The sequence below is a fragment of the Nerophis ophidion genome, linkage group LG04 (genome assembly GCF_033978795.1).
Source record: "Nerophis ophidion isolate RoL-2023_Sa linkage group LG04, RoL_Noph_v1.0, whole genome shotgun sequence".
NCBI classification, from domain to species: Eukaryota; Metazoa; Chordata; class Actinopteri; order Syngnathiformes; family Syngnathidae; genus Nerophis; species Nerophis ophidion.
The window spans coordinates 8288600-8311936 of record NC_084614.1 but is presented as its reverse complement, the minus strand read 5'-3'; the positions used below and the strand labels follow the sequence as shown (position 1 = coordinate 8311936).

Here is a 23337-nt window from a genome sequence, read left to right as displayed (position 1 = left end):
GTGCGATAATGTTATATGTGTATATGTATATATATGCATATGTATAGATATATGCATGTGTGTGGATATACATACATACATATAGATATACATATCTTCTTTTCTATAATTTTTACTATTTATATTACCAAATTGTGTATGCACCTTAGGGGATCTGATCCAATTTTGTTGTTCTTTGAACCTGTTCATTGCAATAATGGCAATAAAACTATATTCTATTCTAATCTATTCTTAATTAGGTCATAAAAAAAAGTGCAAAAACTGAGTTGGATTCTTTAACCACTTTTTTAGGGGTAAGGCTGTTTGTGTTTAGGAAAACCAAGACCATTTTTGGGGCACTTTTTGCAAACATTCGGTAGGTCGCAGTGCAAAAGCAAAGGTGTTGCTCAATTGTTGTTGTCGTTGCTGCTGTTGTTGTTGTTGTTTTGAGACAGAAGCAGTTGCTTGTTTGATTCCAAGGCAAATGTTTCATTCCTGCTGTGTCCAACATTCCACAACAACTTTCAACTTGTAACTTTTGGCGCGTGCTCTCTCGTCCACTTCCTGTCTCTCTTTTGCAGCAAGGTTCAGATTCCAGCTGCCCCCCCCCTCCTCCTCCTCTTCCTCCTCTTCCTCATCCTTCCTCTGCTGGAGTGGACAGTTGGCAGGATCAAACTGCGGCTCTTCCTCCTTCTACTCATCGTCGTCACAGTAAGTTTAGATGTGTTCTTGCTCTCTTTCTGTCAGCTCCTACATTCCTGCGAGTACTCACTGTACTTACATGAGTGTGTAGCAACATGAGTATGTACTTACTTACATGAGTATGCACTTACATGAGTGTGTAGCAACATGAGTATGTACTTACTTACATGAGTATGCACTTACATGAGTGTGTAGCAACATGAGTATGTACTTACATGAGTATGCACTTACATGAGTGTGTAGCAACATGAGTATGTACTTACTTGAGTACATACTCACACTCATGTAAGTACATACGCATGATTATGTACTTACTTACATGAGTATGCACTTACATGAGTGTGTAGCAACATGAGTATGTACTTACTTACATGAGTATACACTTACATGAGTGTGTAGCAACATGAGTATGTACTTACATGAGTACATACTCACACTCATGTAAGTACATACGCATGATTATGTACTTACTTACATGAGTATGCACTTACATGAGTGTGTAGCAACATGAGTATGCACTTACATGAGTATACACTTACATGAGTGTGTAGCAACATGAGTATGTACTTACATGAGTACATACTCACACTCATGTAAGTACATACGCATGATTATGTACTTACTTACATGAGTATGCACTTACATGAGTGTGTAGCAACATGAGTATGTACTTACTTACATGAGTATACACTTACATGAGTGTGTAGCAACATGAGTATGTACTTACATGAGTACATACTCACACTCATGTAAGTACATACGCATGATTATGTACTTACTTACATGAGTATGCACTTACATGAGTGTGTAGCAACATGAGTATGCACTTACATGAGTATACACTTACATGAGTGTGTAGCAACATGAGTATGTACTTACATGAGTACATACTCACACTCATGTAAGTACATACGCATGATTATGTACTTACTTACATGAGTATGCACTTACATGAGTGTGTAGCAACATGAGTATGTACTTACTTACATGAGTATGCACTTACATGAGTGTGTAGCAACTTGAGTATGTACTTACATGAGTATGCACTTACATGAGTGTGTAGCAACATGAGTATGTACTTACATGAGTACATACTCACACTCATGTAAGTACATACGCATGATTATGTACTTACTTACATGAGTATGCACTTACATGAGTGTGTAGCAACATGAGTATGTACTTACTTACATGAGTATACACTTACATGAGTGTGTAGCAACATGAGTATGTACTTACATGAGTACATACTCACACTCATGTGAGTACATACGCATGATTATGTACTTACTTACATGAGTATGCACTTACATGAGTGTGTAGCAACATGAGTATGTACTTACATGAGTACATACTCACACTCATGTAAGTACATACGCATGATTATGTACTTACTTACATGAGTATGCACTTACATGAGTGTGTAGCAACATGAGTATGTACTTACATGAGTACATACTCACACTCATGTAAGTACATACGCATGATTATGTACTTACTTACATGAGTATGTACTTACATGAGTGTGTAGCAGCATGAGTATGTACTTACATGAGTGTGTAGCAACATGAGTATGTACTTACTTACATGAGTATGCACTTTCATGAGTGTGTAGCAACATGAGTATGTACTTACTTACATGAGTATGCACTTACATGAGTGTGTAGCAACATGAGTATGCACTTACATGAGTGTGTAGCAACATGAGTATGTACTTACTTACATGAGTATGTACTTACATGAGTGTGTAGCAACATGAGTATGCACTTACATGAGTGTGTAGCAACGTGAGTATGTACTTACTTACATGAGTATGTACTTACATGAGTGTGTAGCAACATGAGTATGCACTTACATGAGTGTGTAGCAACGTGAGTATGTACTTACTTACATGAGTATGCACTTACATGAGAGTGTGTAGCAACATGCGTATGTACTTATTTACTTACATGAGTATCTACTTAGGTGAGTATTGACTTATGTAATTACTTACTGGTGTGTATTTACTTATGTACATACTTGTGTGTATTTACTTATGTGAGTATTTACTTACATGAGTACTTATTTAGGTGAGTATTTACTTACATGAGTATCTGCTTAAGTGAGTATTTACTCATATAACTACTTACTTGTGTGTATTTACTTATCAATATTTACTTATGTGAGTATTTCCTTACATGAACACTTTATTATGTCAGTCATTACTGATACAAGTATTTACTTATGTGAGTATTTACATACAGGAGAGTATTTACTTACATGAATATCTACTTAGGTGAGTATTTACTCATGTAAGTATTTCCCTGTAAGTATTTACTTACATGAGTACTTATTTAAGTGAGTATTTACCAGAGGTGTGGACTCGAGTCACATGACTTGGACTCGAGTCAGACTCGAGTCATGAAGTTGATGACTTTAGACTCAACTTGACAAAATGTAAAGAGACTTGCAACTCGACTTAGACTTTAACATCAATGACTTGTGACTTAACTTGGACTTGAGCCAATGATTAAAAAGTTATCCAGGAGCGCTCCGTATCTTTTTTTAGGGCCCGCATGGCCCATTGCAAAAGGACTCCCTGTGGGAGTCCTTTTGCAATGGCCAAAGGACCTATTGTTTTTCATCCGTTTTATTATTATTATTCTGCCATTTATCAACAACATCCAGAATCGCCGATCTGTAATTTCACCCCCTTAACATGCTTCAAAACTCACCAAATTTTACACACATATCAGGACTGGCAAAAACTGCCATCTAATAAAAAACCAAACCCCAAAAATCAAAATTGCGCTTAGCGCCCCCTAGGAAAAAAACAGACAAAACTGCATGTAACTTCTGTTAGAAATGTCGTAGAGACATGGAATAAAAAACTTCTATGTAGGTCTGACTAAGATCGGGACTCGGGACACGGCGGCAACAGCCAAAGGCGGACCCGACCAACGCTGCTTGCAGCTTTTTATTATTATTCTTTATTATTATTATTCGGCCGCCTCTTTGAACTGTAATTTGACCCCCTGACCATGCTTCAAAACTCACCAAATTTCACACACTCATCAGAACTGGCAAAAATTGCCATCTAATAAAAAAACCAAACCCCAAAAATCAAAAATGCGCCCTAGCACCCCCTACGGAAAAAAAAAACAGACTGCTTGTAACGTCCGTTAGCAATGTCGTAGAGACATGAAACCAAAACCTCTATGTAGGACTGACTTAGACCTAGATTTCATAATTTTACTTTAAACGGCAAAAATCCCCAAAAATTTAGCAAAAACCCCTTCAAAGCAAAATTTGCCTAAAAAAAATGCTATTTTTGCCTCTTTGCACTGTATTTTGACCCTCTCAAAATGCTTCAAAACTCACCAAACTTGACACACACATCGGGACTGGCAAAAATTGCGATCTAGTAAAAAAAACTAAACCCCAAAAATCAAAATTGCGCTCTAACGCAATTTTTGAATAAAACACAGAAAAAAATGCTCCTAGGAAGAAAACACAGACCCAACTGCCTGTAACTTCCGGTAGGAATGTCAGAGAGACATAAAACAAAAACTTCTATGTAGGTCTCACTTAGACCTACATTTTAATAATCAACATCCTTCAGCAAAAATCAACAGGAAGTTGGCAATTACCCCTTCAAAACAAAAGTTTTGTAAAAACCCGTCACCTTTCTTCAAACGTTATCTCCTCCGAGCCCGTTTGTCGTTTTGGCTTCAAACTCGCACAGGAGAGGGTTTGAACCCTTCTGATTAAAAGTTTTTGCGAGAGTTTTGATTACTGCTCCGGTTTTGATTTTATGACCCTTCAAAGATCAACTGCGCTGATGCTTCTGCACTGCTGTTGTCTCAAGATGGCTACTACCACTGGACAAATGTATTGGGACACTTAGGACTAACACTAGGCAAAAGTATTGGGACACTTATGGCTAACAGTGGACAATGACAATGTGAAATGGAATTAAATCTTTTTTGTCCTCAAAATTCTACACACAATACCCTATAATAATAGCAGCTACTATCCATGCTTCTACCGCTTATCCGGGTTTGGGTCGCGGGGGCAGCAGCCAAAGGAGGGCCCGTCCAATGCTGCTTGCAGCTTTAATTGTACTTGTGTCTGTCTGCGTGTTGTTCTCGTCAGCTTGTATGCGCTCAATACAACAGCCAATCAAATTAGTACTGTTGTTTTGGTCCCACAGCACTCATCCAATCAAATTGCAGGAAAACAGAGGAAGAATAATTCTCAAACAACGCGCCATTGAGAAAAAAAATATGCCAAAGTTGGTTTCGTTCGGGTTTAAAAACAACGACTTGGTCAACAAAAAACGAATTGCCGTATGCAAAACATGCAGTTCGAATATGTAGACGCAACAACTTCCAGTTTCGTTGGACATTTGAAGATGAACAAAGAATGGTAAGTTTTGATTGTAAACTAAAGTTTATTGGCTGAGTAATGTGACTTTTATTTGCTGTGCAGTTAAACGAGTGAGGCTGTAAACTCACTGCTAACGTTAGAACCATAAACATCTTATAAGTAGATGCATCATAGAGCGCTTCTGCTACTGGCGCTGAGGAGACGAGACGCGCGGCCGCCATCTTGGAGTGGTGATCCGCTCCACTCAGTGCAATTCATTTGGCAGGAGAAATGAACAGTCGGCGCATTTTATTCATTTTACCTCACTAAAAACCACTGATTTTCACGCGCTTTTTGTCATACGTGTAACTATGATAAAAGGACACATGTTTTAGTGTGTTTTATTATTCATAGTTTGCTTAATGGTAATAGAATATTTCTATATACCGGGAGTAGGGAACCTATGGCTCTAAAGCCAGATGTGGCTCTTTTGATGACTGCATCTGGCTCTCAGATTAATTTTAGATGACATTGCTTAACACAATAAATAATGAATAATTCCCCTGGTAATCAGTGTTAAAAATAACGTTCAAAATATAAAAAATTCTAATGCATTTTTATCCATCCATCCGTTTTTCTACCGCACCTGTTCAAGAAGTCAAGAATGGTAAGAAGTATTTTATTCATTATTAGTTAGCTTCAGAATAAAAATTTTATTAAAAAGAATAACAGACCTGTTCTACCCTAATGTTGGTTTTACATAAAAATGCACACGTTTAGTTGTATTCAGTGTTAAAAAAAATATTATATGGCTCTGACAGAAATACATTTTTAAATATTTGGCTTCCATGGCTCTCTCAGCCAAAAAGGTTCCCGACCCCTGCTATATGCTATAAGTCAGTGGTTCTCAAATGGGGGTATGCGTACCACTGGGGGTACTTGAAGGTATGCCAAGGGGTACGTGAGATTTTTTATTAAATATTCTAAAAATAGCAACAATTCAAAAATCCTTTATAAATATATTTATTTATTTTATTCAACAAAATATTAATGTAAATTCATAAACTGTGAAAAACAAGTGCAACAATGTTGCAACAGTGTTGACGGATACATTTTTTGTGGACATGTTCCATAAATATTGATGTTAAAGAGTTCTTTTTTTTTGAATAAGAAGAAATGTTTAGAATGAAGTTGATGAATCCAGTTGGATCAATCAATCAATCAATCAATGTTTACTTATATAGCCCTAAATCACTAGTGTCTCAAAGGGCTGCACAAACCACCACGACATCCTCGGTAGGCCCACATAAGGGCAAGGAAAACTCACACCCAGTGGGACGTCGGTGACAATGATGACTATGAGAACCTTGGAGAGGAGGAAAGCAATGGATGTCGAGCGGGTCTAACATGATACTGTGAAAGTTCAATCCATAATGGATCCAAAACAGTCGCAAGAGTCCAGTCCAAAGCGGATCCAACACAGCAGCGAGAGTCCCGTTCACAGCAGAGCCAGCAGGAAACCATCCCAAGCGGAGGCGGATCAGCAGCGCAGAGATGTCCCCAGCCGATACACAGGCAAGCAGTACATGGCCACCGGATCGGACCGGACCCCCTCCACAAGGGAGAGTGGGACATAGGAGAAAAAGAAAAGAAACGGCAGATCAACTGGTCTAAAAAGGGAGTCTATTTAAAGGCTAGAGTATACAAATGAATTTTAAGGTGAGACTTAAATGCTTCTACTGAGGTGGCATCTCGAACTTTCACCGGGAAGGCATTCCAGAGTACTGGAGCCCGAACGGAAAACGCTCTATAGCCCGCAGACTTTTTTTGGGCTTTGGGAATCACTAATAAGCCGGAGTCCTTTGAACGCAGATTTCTTGCCGGGACATATGGTACAATATCTCTATTACAATCCCCAAAGAGGGCACTTTAAGTTGATGATTACTTCTATGTGTAGAAATCTTTATAATTAAATCACTTGTTCATTTTTCAACAAGTTTTTAGTTATTTTTATATCTTTTTTTTCCAAAAAGTTCAAGAAAGACCACTACAAATGACCAATATTTTGCACTGTTATACAATTTAATAAATCAGAAACTGATGACATAGTGCTGTATTTTACTTCTTTATCTTTTTTTTCAACCAAAAATGCTTGCTTGAATTAAAAATATGTTCACAGGGGGTACATCACTGAAAAAAGGTTGAGAACCACTCCTATAAGTGACCCAGACGTCTCAGATCAATACTGGGAATATAATCCCAGAGAAAGGGGGAAAAAACGGTCAGCTATTTTTTAATTCAAGATACAATATGATTAGGTTATATATACATGCATATATTCTACATAAACAATGTATGAATACATTAGATATTTTTGTATTTTAGGGACCTATAGACTATTTGTGTTGCTGCAGCAGCAGAGAGTTTATTCCGTCTTGACACTTTGTATTGATATGTTGTATTACATTCTTCCCTTAAATCAGGGGTCAGGAACCTTTTTGGCTGAGAGAGCCAAAAAGCCAAATATTTTGAAATATATTTCCGTAAGAGCCATATAATTTTTTTTTTTTTAACACTGAACACAACTAAACGCGTGCATTTTTAAGTAAGACCAACATTTCTAGAGTATAATAGGTCTCTTATTCTTTGTAATAACTTTGTTATTCTGAAGCTAACTGTGGAGGGGGCGTGGCCCGCGGGTCTGCAGCGAAATGGGATGTGCCAGTACCGGCTTCGAAATCAGCGACAGGTGCGTAGATGGCCCACCTGGGCCTTGTTATCTAATCACCTGTCGCTCTGTTATAAGCAGCAGCCAGGAGGAGAGACGGGGTTGGGGCTGGAAATACAATTGCTGGAAAGCAACTGAGAGACTTATTGAAGAATAAAACAATATTGTAAACCTGAAACAGCCTCTCATGTCGGTGCTTGGTGGTCCGAAGAACCCCCAGGAAGGCAAGCCCCACACTAACCAATAATAAATAAATAACTTCTTACAATTAACGCAACTTCTTGAACAGGTGCGGTAGGAAACGGATGGATTAAAAATGCATGAGAATGTTTTATATTTTTAACATTATTTTTAACACCGTGATTACAAGTGGAATTATTCATCACTTATCGTTTTAAGCAACTTCAGCTCAGATTTATCCGAGAGCCAGATGCAGTCATCAAAAGAGCCAGATCCGGCTCTACAGCCATAGGTTCCCTACCCCTGCCTTAAATGATCATGTTTTCAGTGATTGTTTTATATGTATTTTTTATGTATGTCACTTTGGATAAATGTGTCTGCCAAATACTTGAACATAAACATATATTAAAACGCCGAGTCATACCAAAGACTATAAAAATGGGACTCATTACCTCCCTGCTTGGCACTCAGCATCAAGGGTTGGAATTGGGGGTTAAATCACCCAAAATGATTCCCGGGCGCCCACTGCTCCCCTCACGTCTCAGGGGGTGATCAAGGGGATGGGTCAAATGCAGAAGACAGATTTCACCATACCTAGTGTGTGTGTGTGTGTGACAATTATTGGTACTTTAACTTTAACCTGTAAGTTTTTATATCAGCTAAAACCACCAATCTGTTTAACTGGATTCCGAATAAAACTAAATTCTGTTTTACCCAACAATGTTAGTATTTGAATATTGTTACTTGAAGACTTATTCCTGGTTACATACATACTGTTAAGAAAGTATTGTCTTATATTTTGCCTAAAATGAGAATGCATCATAATCATTGGCGGCTGGTGAATTTTGTTTTAAATGGGGCTGAAAGTTTGTAAACCAAACCCATGTAGGGGCGTCATCCTCCCCCAGAAGATTTCTTTGTGATTTTCACATACAAATATTGAAGATCTTTGCTCCTTCACAACTCTGTGGTAATATTATTTTCACAAAATACAACCATCCATCCATCCGTTTTCTACTGCTTATTCCCTTTGGGGTCACAGGGGGCTCTGGTGCCTATCTCAGCTACAATCAGGCGGAAGGCAATAGTACATTAATGTTAAATCTTACCAATTCCTATTTTCAACAGTCCGCTCATTTTAACAGGAAAACGCTGAACACCGCCCGGCATCTTTGTTTTCTACCTGTCAACTGTCAGTTTAGGCTGCTCAACGGCTCCTCATCACCACTTCAAGATGGCGGCCAAATTGCTCGCGTCACAGCAGCCTATGCGGCGTCTACTTATAAGATGTCTATGGTTATAAAGTCATTGCAAACACGGCAATCTGTTGCATCTACTGCAGTTTGCTACCTTATTCATACTTTTTGTCAAGTGATTTTTTTTAAGCAGGGTTGCATGAGGTACCTACACATAACGTTACGTTAGTCAATGTATCACACACAGTAACATAACGTTAGACCGAGGTCAGCAGCACCGCGTATTTTAGCCACCTACAAAATGACAAACTTAGTCAAATAAAGGTCAGTTAAAATGTACACTATATTAAGAATATGTTTACATATTGCATAGGGCCCTGACATCTAAAAAGTACAACTCTCTTCATTGTTATTTTCATGTATTTGTTAGGTTATTCATGTGTACGCAGACATAAACACGCAAACAGTATGAGATGAGATCAATGAGATAAGGTAAGAACAGGATAGAAACTGCTGTGGAACTAGCTACAATGTAATATGACATGGAAATACAATGTTAACACTTTTGTGCAAATGAGTAGCAAATAAGTACAGTTTAACTCTTTTTTCCAAATGTGTTCATTCTGTAAAGCAATGAGTTAAATGTTTAAAATGACTGGTTAATAGTGCTATTATGAATTGCAATGTCAGCACTATTTTTTTTCCTGCAATTTCAAATGCACTTGGTTTTAATAATTAAATACAGCATTTTCAAAACATACACAATGAGTGTAAATTCATTAGTCTGTGATTACTTACCAATGTAAGTACTTACTGTAAGTATTTTCCTCCACACTACTTGTGAGTACTTACCAATGTAAGTACTTACTGTGAGTATTTTCCTCCACACTACTTGTGAGTACTTACCTATGTAAGTACTTACTGTGAGTATTTTCTTCCACACTACTTGTGAGTACTTACCTATGTAAGTACTTACTGTGAGTATTTTCCTCCACACTACTTGTGAGTACTTACCTTTGTAAGTACCTACTGTGAGTATTTTCCTCCACACTACTTGTGAGTACTTACCTATGTAAGTACTTACTGTGAGTATTTTCTTCCACACTACTTGTGAGTACTTACCAATGTAAGTACTTACTGTGAGTATTTTATTCCACACAACTTGTGAGTACTTACCTATGTAAGTACTTACTGTGAGTATTTTCCTCCACACTACTTGTGAGTACTTACCTATGTAAGTACCTACTGTGAGTATTTTCCTCCACACTACTTGTGAGTACTTACCTATGTAAGTACTTACTGTAAGTATTTTCCTCCACACTACTTGTGAGTACTTACCTATGTAAGTACTTACTGTGAGTATTTTCTTCCACACTACTTGTGAGTACTTACCTATGTAAGTACTTACTGTATTTTCCTCCACACTACTTGTGAGTACTTACCAATGTAAGTACTTACTGTAAGTATTTTCTTCTAAACAAATTGTGAGTAATTACCAAAGTAAGTACTTACTGTAAGTATTTTCTTCCACACAACTTGTGAGTACTTACCAAAGTACTTACTATAAGTATTTACTTCCACATTACTTGTGAGTACTTACCAATGTAAGTACTAACTGTGAGTATTTTCCTCCACACTACTTATGAGTACTTACCAATGTAAGTACTTACTGTGAGTATTTTCCTCCACACTACTTGTGAGTACTTACCAATGTAAGTACTTACTGTGAGTATTTTCTTCCAAACTACTTGTGAGTACTTACCAATGTAAGTACTCACTGTGGGTATTTTCTTCCAAACTACTTGTGAGTACTTACCAATGTAAGTACTTACTGTGAGTATTTTCTTCCCCATTACTTGTGAGTACTTACCAATGTAAGTACATACTGTGAGTATTTTCCTCCACACTGCTTGTGAGTACTTACTAATGTAAGTACTTACCGTGAGTATTTTCTTCCACACTACTTGTGAGTACTTACCCATGTAAGTACTTACTGTGAGTATTTTCTTCCACACTACTTGTGAGTACTTATCAATATAAGTACTTACGGTGAGTATTTTCTTCCACACTACTAGTGAGTACTTACCAAAGTAAGTACCTACTGTGAGTATTTTCCTCCACACTACTTGTGAGTACTTACCAATGTAAGTACTTACTGTGAGTATTTTCTTCCACACTACTTGTGAGTACTTACCAATGTAAGTACTTACTGTGGGTATTTTCTTCCAAACTACTTGTGAGTACTTACCAATGTAAGTACTTACTGTGAGTATTTTCTTCCCCATTACTTGTGAGTACTTACCAATGTAAGTACTTACTGTGGGTATTTTCTTCCAAACTACTTGTGAGTACTTACCAATGTAAGTACTTACTGTGAGTATTTTCTTCCCCATTACTTGTGAGTACTTACCAATGTAAGTACTAACTGTGAGTATTTTCCTCCACACTACTTATGAGTACTTACCAATGTAAGTACTTACTGTGAGTATTTTCCTCCACACTACTTGTGAGTACTTACCAATGTAAGTACTTACTGTGAGTATTTTCTTCCAAACTACTTGTGAGTACTTACCAATGTAAGTACTCACTGTGGGTATTTTCTTCCAAACTACTTGTGAGTACTTACCAATGTAAGTACTTACTGTGAGTATTTTCTTCCCCATTACTTGTGAGTACTTACCAATGTAAGTACATACTGTGAGTATTTTCCTCCACACTGCTTGTGAGTACTTACTAATGTAAGTACTTACCGTGAGTATTTTCTTCCACACTACTTGTGAGTACTTACCCATGTAAGTACTTACTGTGAGTATTTTCTTCCACACTACTTGTGAGTACTTATCAATATAAGTACTTACGGTGAGTATTTTCTTCCACACTACTAGTGAGTACTTACCAAAGTAAGTACCTACTGTGAGTATTTTCCTCCACACTACTTGTGAGTACTTACCAATGTAAGTACTTACTGTGAGTATTTTCTTCCACACTACTTGTGAGTACTTACCAATGTAAGTACTTACTGTGGGTATTTTCTTCCAAACTACTTGTGAGTACTTACCAATGTAAGTACTTACTGTGAGTATTTTCTTCCCCATTACTTGTGAGTACTTACCAATGTAAGTACTTACTGTGGGTATTTTCTTCCAAACTACTTGTGAGTACTTACCAATGTAAGTACTTACTGTGAGTATTTTCTTCCCCATTACTTGTGAGTACTTACCAATGTAAGTACTTTCTGTGAGTATTTTCCTCCACACTACTTGTGTGAGTATGGACCGTGTTGACATGCAGCGTGTTTGTGTAATTCAAGCAGTTACATTAGTGTCACTTTAAGGACATTCCAGCACTGATAAGTTTCCTTCCCAAAATGGGCGTGTCAGAGGTCACGTGACCTCACAAGCCACGCCTCCTGTGTGCTCCTCCAGCCTGGGCGCGCTCCTCAAGACAGCCATGGAGGCGAGCGAGGTGAAAGTGTCCTGCGAGCGTCGGGCAGGGGCCAGGAGCCCCTTTGCCAGCGTCAAGGTAAACGAGGTGCAGCGAGGTAAAGGAGGCGTGGCCTGGCGACCTTTGACCCCTGCCGTGTGTTTTTTTGCGTGCAGTTCTTCGTCCTGTGCCACAGTCTGCTGCAGCTGGCCCAGCTGCTGGTGTCGGGGTACATGAAGAGCTCCATCTCCACCATCGAGCGCCGCTTCGGCCTCTCCAGCCAGAAGTCGGGGCTGCTGGCCGCCTTCAACGAGGTGAGCGGGCGCCACTTCCTGTTTGTCACTTTCTGAGCGGCGCGTCCTCCCTCCAGGTGGGCAACACCGTCCTCATCGTCTTTGTCAGCTTCCTGGGGAGTCGGCTCCATCGTCCGCGCTTCATCGGCGGCGGCGCTCTGTTGGCGTGCCTGGCCTCGCTGCTGATGGCGCTGCCGCACTTCTTGAGCGGGCACTACCAATATGGCGACGACATCAACGGTGAGTGGCGGCGGCGATGGCGACTGCTCCTTTTCACCGCCCACGTTTCCCAACAGCCGCCGGGAACAACTCCGGCCTCTGCCGGCCGGGGAGCTCCTTGGCCACGCCGGCGCCCGGTCAGAGGTGCGGCGAGCATGACCGCCCCGGCGAGGAGGGCTTGTACCCGCTGCTGCTTCTAGCTCAGCTGCTGCTCGGCATCGCCGCCGTGCCCATCCAGCCTTTTGGCATCTCCTACATCGACGACCACGCCAGCCGGAGGAACTCGCCGCTCTACCTCGGTACTCTTGAGCAGCAGGTGGCGCTGAAGGAGGGACAACAATGAACGTAGGACTTACCTGTCCTCTTCACCAGGTGTCCTCCTGGCGGTCACGTCCATCGGCCCCGCCTTCGGCTTCCTCAGTGGCGCCTTCCTCCTGCGCTTCTACGTGGACTTTGACACCATGACTGAAGGTGTGTGTGTGTGTGTGTGTGTGTGTGTGTGTGTGTGTGTGTGTGTGTGTGTGTGTGTGTGTGTGTGTGTGTGTGTGCGTGCGTGCGTGCGTGCGTGCGTGCGTGCGTGCGTGCGTGCGTGCGTGCGTGCGTGCGTGCGTGCGTGAACAGTATGTATGTGTGTGTATATATATATATATACACATATATATACACATTTATATATACAGACACATATATATATACATACACATTTACACAGTATATACACACACTATATATATATATATATATATATATATATATATATATATATATATATACTCCTAGTTCTAGAGCTTTAGTTCTAATCCTAGTGAACCATGTCGTGTGTATACATGTAGATATAGATGTATAGTTTGACCAAGTAGCATCAGATCTTTGTTGACACGTCTTCAGACCAGATCCAGTTGGACCGCAGTGACCTGCGCTGGGTGGGCGCCTGGTGGCTCGGCTTCCTGTTGGCCTCGTTCCTCCTCTTCGTCACGGCGCTGCCCTACTTTTTCTTCCCGCGACACATGCCCCTGGAGGTCAGACTTTCGGCCTCAGGTTCTAGTCCAGACCAGGTTGTCACGTGACTTGCTGATGTTCGTGCAGGACCAGTCAGAAGCAGACGCCAAAGCGAGGAGCGACCCTCTCCAGGAAGTCAGTCTGCTTCACTTCCTTAAAAGTAAGAGTCCCTTTCCTCTTCAACTTCCTGTCTGCTGCTGAGGGGGCAAAGGGAATCGAACCTTGACCTGAAACGGAGGGGGGGGGGGTCATCTTGCTCTGTACTGTAGGTTTCCCCAGCATCGCCGTGCGCACGCTGCTGACTCCCGTCTACCTGCTGGTGGTCCTGGCCCAGGTCAACCTGGCGGCCATGGTGGCCGGCCTCGTCACCTTCATGGCCAAGTTCATCGAGAAGCAGTTCAGCCAGACCGCCGTCTTCTCCGCCATGATCATCGGTGCCTAGCCTAGTGTTCTCCCGGCTTGGGAGCAGATCCTGACGCCTGTTTCCCGCCTTTAAGGCGGAGTTTGCATCCCGCTGGCCGTGCTGGGGACCGTGGCGGGTGGAGTCGTGATGCGGCGATGGAAACTCGGCGTCGGCGCCGCCAGCAAGATCTGCGCCACCGCCACCCTCCTCGGTATCGGCGTCGCCCTTCCTCTGCTCTTCATCGGCTGCCCGACTCAGCAGGTTTCCGGCGTCTTCCCGCCGCGGTACGACCCACCGACATGGTAACTCGAACACCCGTCACCTGTGCTTAAATGTGTGTGCGCTAGGAGCGGCGCACTTTCTTGCAACGCATCATGTCAGTGCCCTCGCGACGTGTTTGATCCGGTGTGCGGCTCAGACGGGGTGGAGTTCACGTCTCCGTGTCACGCCGGCTGCCTTGCCGTGGAAACGAACCGCAGCAGCAGCAAAGTCCTTGTGAGAACTCGTTGGCGCTCAGAGTCTTTGTGGTCTGGTGTGTACTGACCGCCTGTCCTCCACCTGCAGAACTTCACCCAGTGTCAATGTGTGGGCGGGGCCAGTGGCTCGGCCGAACCCGGAAGCTGTGGCAGCGGCTGTGGCCACCTCCTCCTCCCCTTCGTGGTTCTGCTCGCCCTCACCGGTCTCGTAGCGTCGCTGTCCCAAACTCCGTCCTTCGTCATCATCCTCAGGCATGGAAATTTCCAGAACTTCAAGCTGGAACAACAACCCGTGACATCAATGTGTGTGTGTGTGTGTGTGCAGGACGGTGCCAGCCCAGGACAAATCCTTCGCCGTGGGGGTCCAGTACATGCTCTTCAGAGTCCTCGGTGAGGTCCGCCACGCCAATGAACACCAGAAGGTCGGCTCTGACGTCTCCATCTTGTGTGTCCGCAGCCTTCATGCCCGGCCCGGTTCTGTACGGCACCATCATCGACTACACGTGCATCCTGTGGGACCGGAAGTGCGGACGGCAGACTTCCTGTCTCTACTACGACTTGGAGCACTTCAGACACAGGCAAGTCACTGAGTTAGGGAGGTGTTTAGGGCACGTCCGACCCGTATATGGGGAAGGACCAGGACACGTTGCGGATCGGTGTGGGTGAATGGTTGGAAGGTGAAAAATTTTCAGAGTTTAGGGCAGGGGTGCCCACACTTTTTCTGCAGGCGAGCTACTTTTCAATTGACCAACTCGAGGGGATCTACCTCATTTATATATATCATTTATATTTATTTATTTATGAAAGAGACATTTTTGTAAACAAGTTAAATGTGTTTAATGATAATACAAGCATGTTTAACACATATAGATGTCTTTCTTTCACGAAGACAAGAATATAAGTTGGTGTATTACCTGATTCTGATGACTTGCATTGATTGGAATCAGACAGTAATGATGATAACGCCCACATTTTCAAATGGAGGAGAAAAAAAGTGGTCCTTTCTGTACAATACCACATGAAAGTGGTTGGTTTTTGGCATCTAATTCATCCAGCTTCCATACACTTTACAAGAAAAACATTGGCGGCAAATTCCGTAGCTTGCTTGATTGACATTCACGGCACCCGAGGGTCTTGTGAGATGACGCTGGCTGCTGCCAGTTCATTATTATGAAAAAATGACAGAGAGGAAGGCGAGAAACACTTTTTATTTCAACAGACTTTCGCGCCGTCCCTTCCGTCAAAACTCTAAAGGCCGACTGCACATTTCCTATCTTCACAATAAAAGCCCTGCTTCATGCTGCCTGCGCTAACAAAATAAGAGTCTCGGAAAGCTGGCGTGCACAAGTGATGTGCACGCCAGCTTTCTGAGGGATCGCTTGTGCACGCCAGTTTTCCGATACTCTGTATTTAGTTAGCGCAGGCAGCATGAAGCAGGGCTTTTATTGTGAAGATAGGAAATGTGCAGTCGGCCTTTAGAGTTTTGACGGAAGGTACGGCGCGAGAGTCTGTTGAAATAAAAAGTGTTTCTCGCCTTCCTCTTGGTCATTTTTAATAATAATAATCTTGCAGCAGCCAGCGTCATCTCACAAGACCCTCCGGTACCGTGAATGTCATTTAAGTGACATCTTGGTGAAGATTGATGATCACTAATTTTTAGGTCTATTTTTTTTAAAAGCCTGGCTGGAGATCGACTGACACACCCCCCGCGGTCGACTGGTAGCTCGCGATCGACGTAATGGGCACCCCTGATTTAGGGCATTGTTGAACTGTGAATACGTCCATTCCTTTGAATAAGAGTTTCCTGGAAATTTGGAAATTTCGAGAAAAACCCAGAATCTTTGAAAACATTGATACAAGCACACTTGTCCTAGATCAGGGGTCGGCAACCTTTACCACTTAAAGACCCATTCCGACCCGTTTCACAAAATTAGGAAGACAATGGGAGCCGCAATTATTATCGCCATTATCTTCTGGTGGTCACCCAGATGACAAGACTAAGGGCATGCTCTGAAGCCATTGCCTTAAACACCTTCAACAACATGTACAAACTGCTTGTCAGTCCAGCAACATGTTGCGAGAGGCTTCCGCAGATGCACACACACGACTGGAAGGCATACTGGGTGACACAGAGTACACTGACGGCTGTGATATAAACAACTTTAACACTCCTACTAATATGCGCCACATTGTGAACCCACACAAAAGAAGAATGACAAACACATATCGGGAGAAAATCCTCACAGTAACTCAACATAAACGCAACGCAACAAATACCCAGAATCCTTTGCATCATGACAAATCCTGACTATGATATACACCCCGCAAGCACCAAACCCCGCCCACCTCAACCACGCAGGGAGTGGGGCGGGGTTTATAACATAGTCAGGAATAGTCACGGATGCAAAGGATTCTGGGTATTTGTTGTGTTGCGTTTATGTTGAGTTACTGTGAGGATTTTCTCCCGAAATGTGTTTGTCATTCTTCTTTTGTGTGGGTTCACAATGTGGCGCATATTAGTAGGAGTGTTAAAGTTGTTTGTATCACAACCGTCAGTGTACTCTGTGTCACCCAGTATGCCTTGCAATCTCATACATGTGCCAATAGAAGCAGCGAAATGCATGTGTCCGGTCGGCTGGCAAATAGCATTCCGTGAATGGCTGGCGCGACGACGTTCAAGAGGAAGTTAAGAGTAATATCATCACGGCACGCCCTTAATATCGTAGTCCGAGTGAAAATTGGAGAACGTTGACTCCGGGTGATGTCTGGGAGAGGCATTGAATTCCGGAATCTCCCCGCAACAATCTGGGGGGTCGGCGATTGGGCAGCTGAGCCACATCAGAGTTGCCAGAGAGCCGCGGGTTGCCGACCCCTGTCCTAGATGATATGAATGCGTCGGTGTTGGGATTTTACAAATCGGTTGAAAAATGTTCACATAGTAACAGTTTGAATTGAGAATGGGTATTTCGGAATTCCTGGAATTTCGGGAAAAAAAGAGGATTTGTATTTATTAATTTATTTATTTTTTAACTAGATAATCCAACAAGTGTCCTGGATTACATGAATAGGTCTGTTTTGGGATTTTTCTAATCGGTTGAAAATTTTTGACGTAGCAAAAGTTTGAATTGCTAATAGAAATTTCGGAATTCCTGAAATTTCCGGAAAACTGAGGATTTGTACAATTATATATTTTTTTAAATCTAGCCAATCCAACAATTGTCCTTGATGATATGAATGGGTCGGTGTTGGGATTTTACGAATCGGTTGAAAAATGTTCACATAGTAACAGTTTGAATTGAGAATGGGTATTTCGGAATTCCTGGTATTTCGGAAAAACAGAGGATTTGTATTTATTCATTTATTTTTTTTTAATATAGATAATCCAACAATTGTCCTGGATGACATGAATACGTCTGTTTTGGGATTTTTCGAATCGGTTGAAAATTTTTGACGTAGCAACAGTTTGAATTGCTAATAGATATTTCGGAATTCCTGGAATTTCCGGAAAACTGAGGATTTGTACAATTATATATTTTTTTAAATCTAGCCAATCCAACAATTGTCCTTGATGATATGAATGGGTCGGTGTTGGGATTTTTCGTATCGGTTGAAAAATGTTGACGTAGTAACAGTTTGAATTGAGGATGGGTATTTCGGAATTCCTGGAATTTCTGGAAAACCGAGGATTTGTAAAAAAAAAAATTAATTATAGGTAATCCAACAATTGTACTAGAGAATATGAATGGGTCGGTGTTAAGATTTTTTGAATCGGTTGAAAAATTTTGACGTAGCAAAAGTTTGAATTGAGAATGGGTATTTCGGAATTCCTGGTATTTCGGAAAAACAGAGGATTTGTATTTATTCATTTATTTTTTTTTAATATAGATAATCCAACAATTGTCCTGGATGACATGAATACGTCTGTTTTGGGATTTTTCGAATCGGTTGAAAATTTTTGACGTAGCAACAGTTTGAATTGCTAATAGATATTTCGGAATTCCTGGAATTTCAGGAAAACTGAGGATTTGTACAATTATATATATTTTTTAAATGTAGCCAATCCAACAATTGTCCTTGATGATATGAATGGGTCGGGGTTGGGATTTTTCGTATCGGTTAAAAAATGTTGACGTAGTAACAGTTTGAATTGAGGATGGGTATTTCGGAATTCCTGGAATTTCTGGAAAACCGAGGATTTGTAAAAAAAAAAATTAATTATAGGTAATCCAACAATTGTACTACAGAATATGAATGGGTCGGTGTCAAGATTTTTTGAATCGGTTGAAAAATTTTGACGTAGCAAAAGTTTGAATTGAGAATGGGTATTTCGGAATTCCTGGAATTTCGGGACAACTGAGGATTTGTGCGATTTAAAAAAAATAAAATTTAAATAGGTAATCCAACAATTGTCCTGGATGACACGAATGGGTCGATGTTGTTTTTTTATATTGGTTGAAAAAATGTTAACATAGCAACAGTTTCGGAATGCCTGGAATTTCAGGAAAAAAACAAGAATTTGTACCCCAAAAAAATTGGTATGTTTGTTGTCCCCACTAAGAGGGGTGTTTTTGAAGGTGGAATGAGAAAAATGTGGACAGTGAAAACATTCCAAGAGGTGCAAATAGAGCTTTAGAAAACCGGTAGTTTGATTGTCCAAGGTGAGTGGTGTGTGTGGATGGTGGAAGGGTGAGAAATGTAGGGATTGTGCATGTTTGAAAATTGGAAATCTTGGGTAATCCGGGATGAAACAAAAACATTTTTTTATGGCTCAAACGGATGTCAGTGTTATTGGGCTGCTAAGGCCAACACCTAATGGGATGGACACACCCAGGGATTTGATAACCCTGGGTGGGCCCATTCTTGTGTTAAACCGGGTCGAAACACCCCGTGACGCTGGGGCACACAACTGAAGAAGTGTCCCAATGGTGGAAAAGTCTCCCAGCTGTGTCACCTAGCCTCACTTAGGTATGCGGTCAGGTGCGGGCCTGGCTCAGGGAGGAGGACCCCCCTGCCATGCAGAGTCCCCAGAGATCGTACCAACTCGTCCTTTCGACAAATTCATATCTGCAATTAAAAGGGCGGCCAACTTCATACATGTTGTCTTTGTCTCGGCAGGTTCTTTGGTCTCCAGTTGGTCTTCATGTGCGGGGGTCTGCTCTGCTTCATCTTGACCGCTGTGGTCCTGCACCGGAGGGCGGGGCTCCGGGTGCCCGAGGCCGCCGACAAAAGCGTGTACGAGTTGGCGGACGGACGCAAACAAGAACAAGTCAAAGTCCAGACTTGAGTACATTATAAACGGCATACTTTTTATAAGGCGGGAGCAGTTCCCCTGACGTCCACCAGAGGACGCCAACGTCCTGTTATGCTCAGAGCCGTGTATTGCTAGAGTGTGGCCAACCCGATCGAATGTATTACCATGGTGAATAACATACATACTCAATTCCTCTCCCCTCAGATATTTGGAATCATTAAGACCTAAGCCATAAGCATAAATATTTATATTGATGGGTTAATCATATATTTTAGTCAGTCAGGTATTGGATGAAAATATTTTTTTTCCTCAGTATACGGTTTACCTCCATCCATCTTCTTCTGCTTATCCAAGGTCGGGTCGCGGGGGCAGCAGCTTAAGCAGGGAAGCCCAGACTTCCCTCACCGCAGCCCCTTTGTCCAGCTCCTCCCGGGGGATCCCGAGGCGTCCCCAGGCCAGCCGGGAGACCTTGTCAGCCCAACGTGTCCTGGGTCTTCCCCGTGCTCTAAACACCTCCCGAAAGAGGAGTTCGGGTGGCATCCTGACCAGATGCCTGAACCACCTCATATGGTTCTTCACCCTAAGTTCTCACCCTATCTCTAAGGGAGAGCCCAGCCACACGGCAGAGGAAACTCATTTCGGCCGCTTTTACCCGTGATCTTGTCCTTGCGGTCATGACCCAAATCTCATGACCATTGGTTGATGATGGGAACGTAGATCGACCGGTAAATTGAGAGCTTTTCCTTCCGGCTCAGCTCCTTTTTCACCACAACGGATCGATACAGCGTCCGCATTACTGAAGACGCTGTGCCAATCCACCTGTTGATCTCACAATCCACTCTTCCCCAACTGGTGAACCAGTCTCTGAGGTACTTGAACTCCTCCACTGACTTGGGGCAAGATCTCCTCACCAACCCGGAGATGGCACTCCACCCTTTTCCGGGCGTGAACCATGGACTCGGACTTGGAGGTGCTGATTCCCATCCCGGTCGCTTCACACTCGGCTGCGAACCGATCCAGTGAGAGCTGAAGATCCTGGCCAGATGAAGCCATCAGGACCACATCATCTGCAAAAAGCAGAGACCTGATCCCGCGGCCACCAAACCAGATCCCCTCAACGCCCTGACTGCGCCTAGAAATTCTGTCCATAGAAGTAATGAACAGAATCGGTGACAAAGGGTTTACCTGTTACACCTTAATTATCGGGTCTTGTTAGTTCCAGGCCTAACCGTGGCCAACAATTCTCCACCAAGTAGCATTATTATTAATAAATGGTTGGAACATAAACAGTTTATGACCTTCTAAATGTGTTTTTTGTACATGATTAGAGCCTCTAAACATCAAATATCAGCCATATAGCTTCACAGAGGATTCTCCTTGCTTCATTTCTGTGGTAGTCACCCGGAAACTTCCACACGGCCAAGTCATGGAAATACTTCATCGCATCCTGGGTATTTTTTTTTCCCAGTTAGAACTGGGCACCGTGTGCTGAAACCACGGGCTTAAACTGTTCCGCGAAAGACAAGAATTAATGGCAGCTTTGTTGTTGGAATTCCGCATTGTCAGCAATATGTTTTGTACCAATTAAATTTTCCGTCTGATGCTGTGAAATAGAGTGAGGTGCATTTCAGTCCGGTATTAAAACTGGTATCGGGACTCTGAACCACATACTGTCTCATCTAGTCCTGTCTTTAATGATGACCCGAGCTCATAAGGAAACAGTCTGGCAAAGTCCCCAATCGGGATGGTTACCGTTCATATTTGAATTGACACGGTACCAATTCCCAATACCTGGTCCCAGCTCCTGGTAAAGAGACGAGGTAATCAGAATCAGAATCATCCATCCATTTTACTACCGCTTATTCCCTTTAGGGTCGCAGGGGGCGCTGGTGCCTATCTCAGCTACAATCGGGCGGAAGGCGGTGTACACCCCGGACAGGTCGCCATCTCATCGCAGGATTCAGAATCAGAAGTACTTTATTAATCCCTGAGGGGATAAAAAAGGTGAGTAGTAAAAAAAATACTCAGTCAAAGGCTGGACACCAGGGAGGGGGTCCAGACTGAGGCTAAGGAAAGAAACCCCCTAGCCATAGCACACATAAACATGTTACATAGAATCAACAAAACTTGCAACAGAGGGGAGGGAGTGGTAGCTGCTGTATAAGTGCTACTCAGCCATCAATCGCCGCTAATGGGAGTCAAGCGATGGTGAAGGGGTGAGGTTGGGGTGGTGGGGTTAGTGTGCATTTGCCCATTGTCCAGGGTGTAGTGTTGTGGTGGCAATAGGCCTGGGGCCGCTCTGCAGGCAGTGCAAGCAAAGTTCTACAACGCTTGCGGCGGAGCTCAGAGTTCTGAGGACCTTGTTACTTCCACAGACCGACAAGCTCGGTAGAGGCAGGTCGGCACACCCAATCCAGCAGTTCATCAAAACACACCGTCATTAGAGGGAACGACCACAAGCCCACACCGGCTCTGAGACTCCGCCACAGTTCTCCGCAGGAGGAAGGCAGAACTCAGGCAGCAGGGCTAATCAGAGCATATAAAATACCCCAGTATCAAGTAGGGAAGGACATCTAACGCATTTTACAGACGCTTCATTAAGGACTCCAGTAAGCTGGCCACACCACTCCATGCTCTCACTTCTATCAACATTACCTTTCAGTGGATCCTAAAGGTCGGGATGGCTTTTTGGAACATCAAGAGGAGTTACTGGCTCACCTGCACTGGCTTCCTGTGCACTTAAAACGTGAATTTAAGGTTTTACTACTTACGTATAAAATACTACACGGTCTAGCTCCATCCTATCTTGCCGATTGTATTGTACCATATGCAAGAAATCTGCCTTCAAAGAACTCCAGCTTATTAGTTATTCCCAGAGCACTAAAAAAGTCTGCGGGCTATGGATGGTTTTCTGTTCGGGCTCCAGTACTTTGGAATGCCCTCCCGGTAACAGTTCGAGATGCTACCTCAGTAGAAGCATTTAAGTCCCACCTTAAAACTAATTTGTATACTGTAGCTTTTAAATAGACTCCCTTTTTAGACCAGTTGATCTGCCGTTTCTTTTCTGCTCTGCCCCCTTCTCCTTCGTGGAGGGGGGCACGGATGGAGCGCCGGCTGACCAAAGTCGGGATCCGGGGTGGA

General features: G+C 42.5%; 1 protein-coding gene across 2 annotated transcripts; it reads left to right on the top strand.

Annotated features, from left to right (window-relative positions):
- The first annotated feature begins 557 nt into the window (after positions 1-557).
- slco2b1 (solute carrier organic anion transporter family, member 2B1) lies at positions 558-21871 on the top strand. Of its 2 annotated transcripts, none has more exons than XM_061896937.1 (15): positions 558-690; positions 12558-12654; positions 12732-12869; positions 12926-13088; positions 13145-13366; positions 13440-13538; positions 13956-14086; positions 14154-14226; positions 14336-14500; positions 14564-14753; positions 14817-14964; positions 15034-15197; positions 15271-15335; positions 15403-15523; positions 20061-21871. In XM_061896937.1, the coding sequence occupies exons 2-15, from the start codon at positions 12583-12585 to the stop codon at positions 20227-20229; spliced, it is 1920 nt and encodes a 639-aa protein (XP_061752921.1). In that variant the 5' UTR covers positions 558-690; positions 12558-12582; the 3' UTR covers positions 20230-21871. The 2 variants fall into 2 exon arrangements, with proteins under 2 accessions (XP_061752921.1, XP_061752920.1); XM_061896936.1 differs by having other exon boundaries at positions 595-690; positions 12513-12654.
- Positions 21872-23337: the final 1466 nt, after the last annotated feature.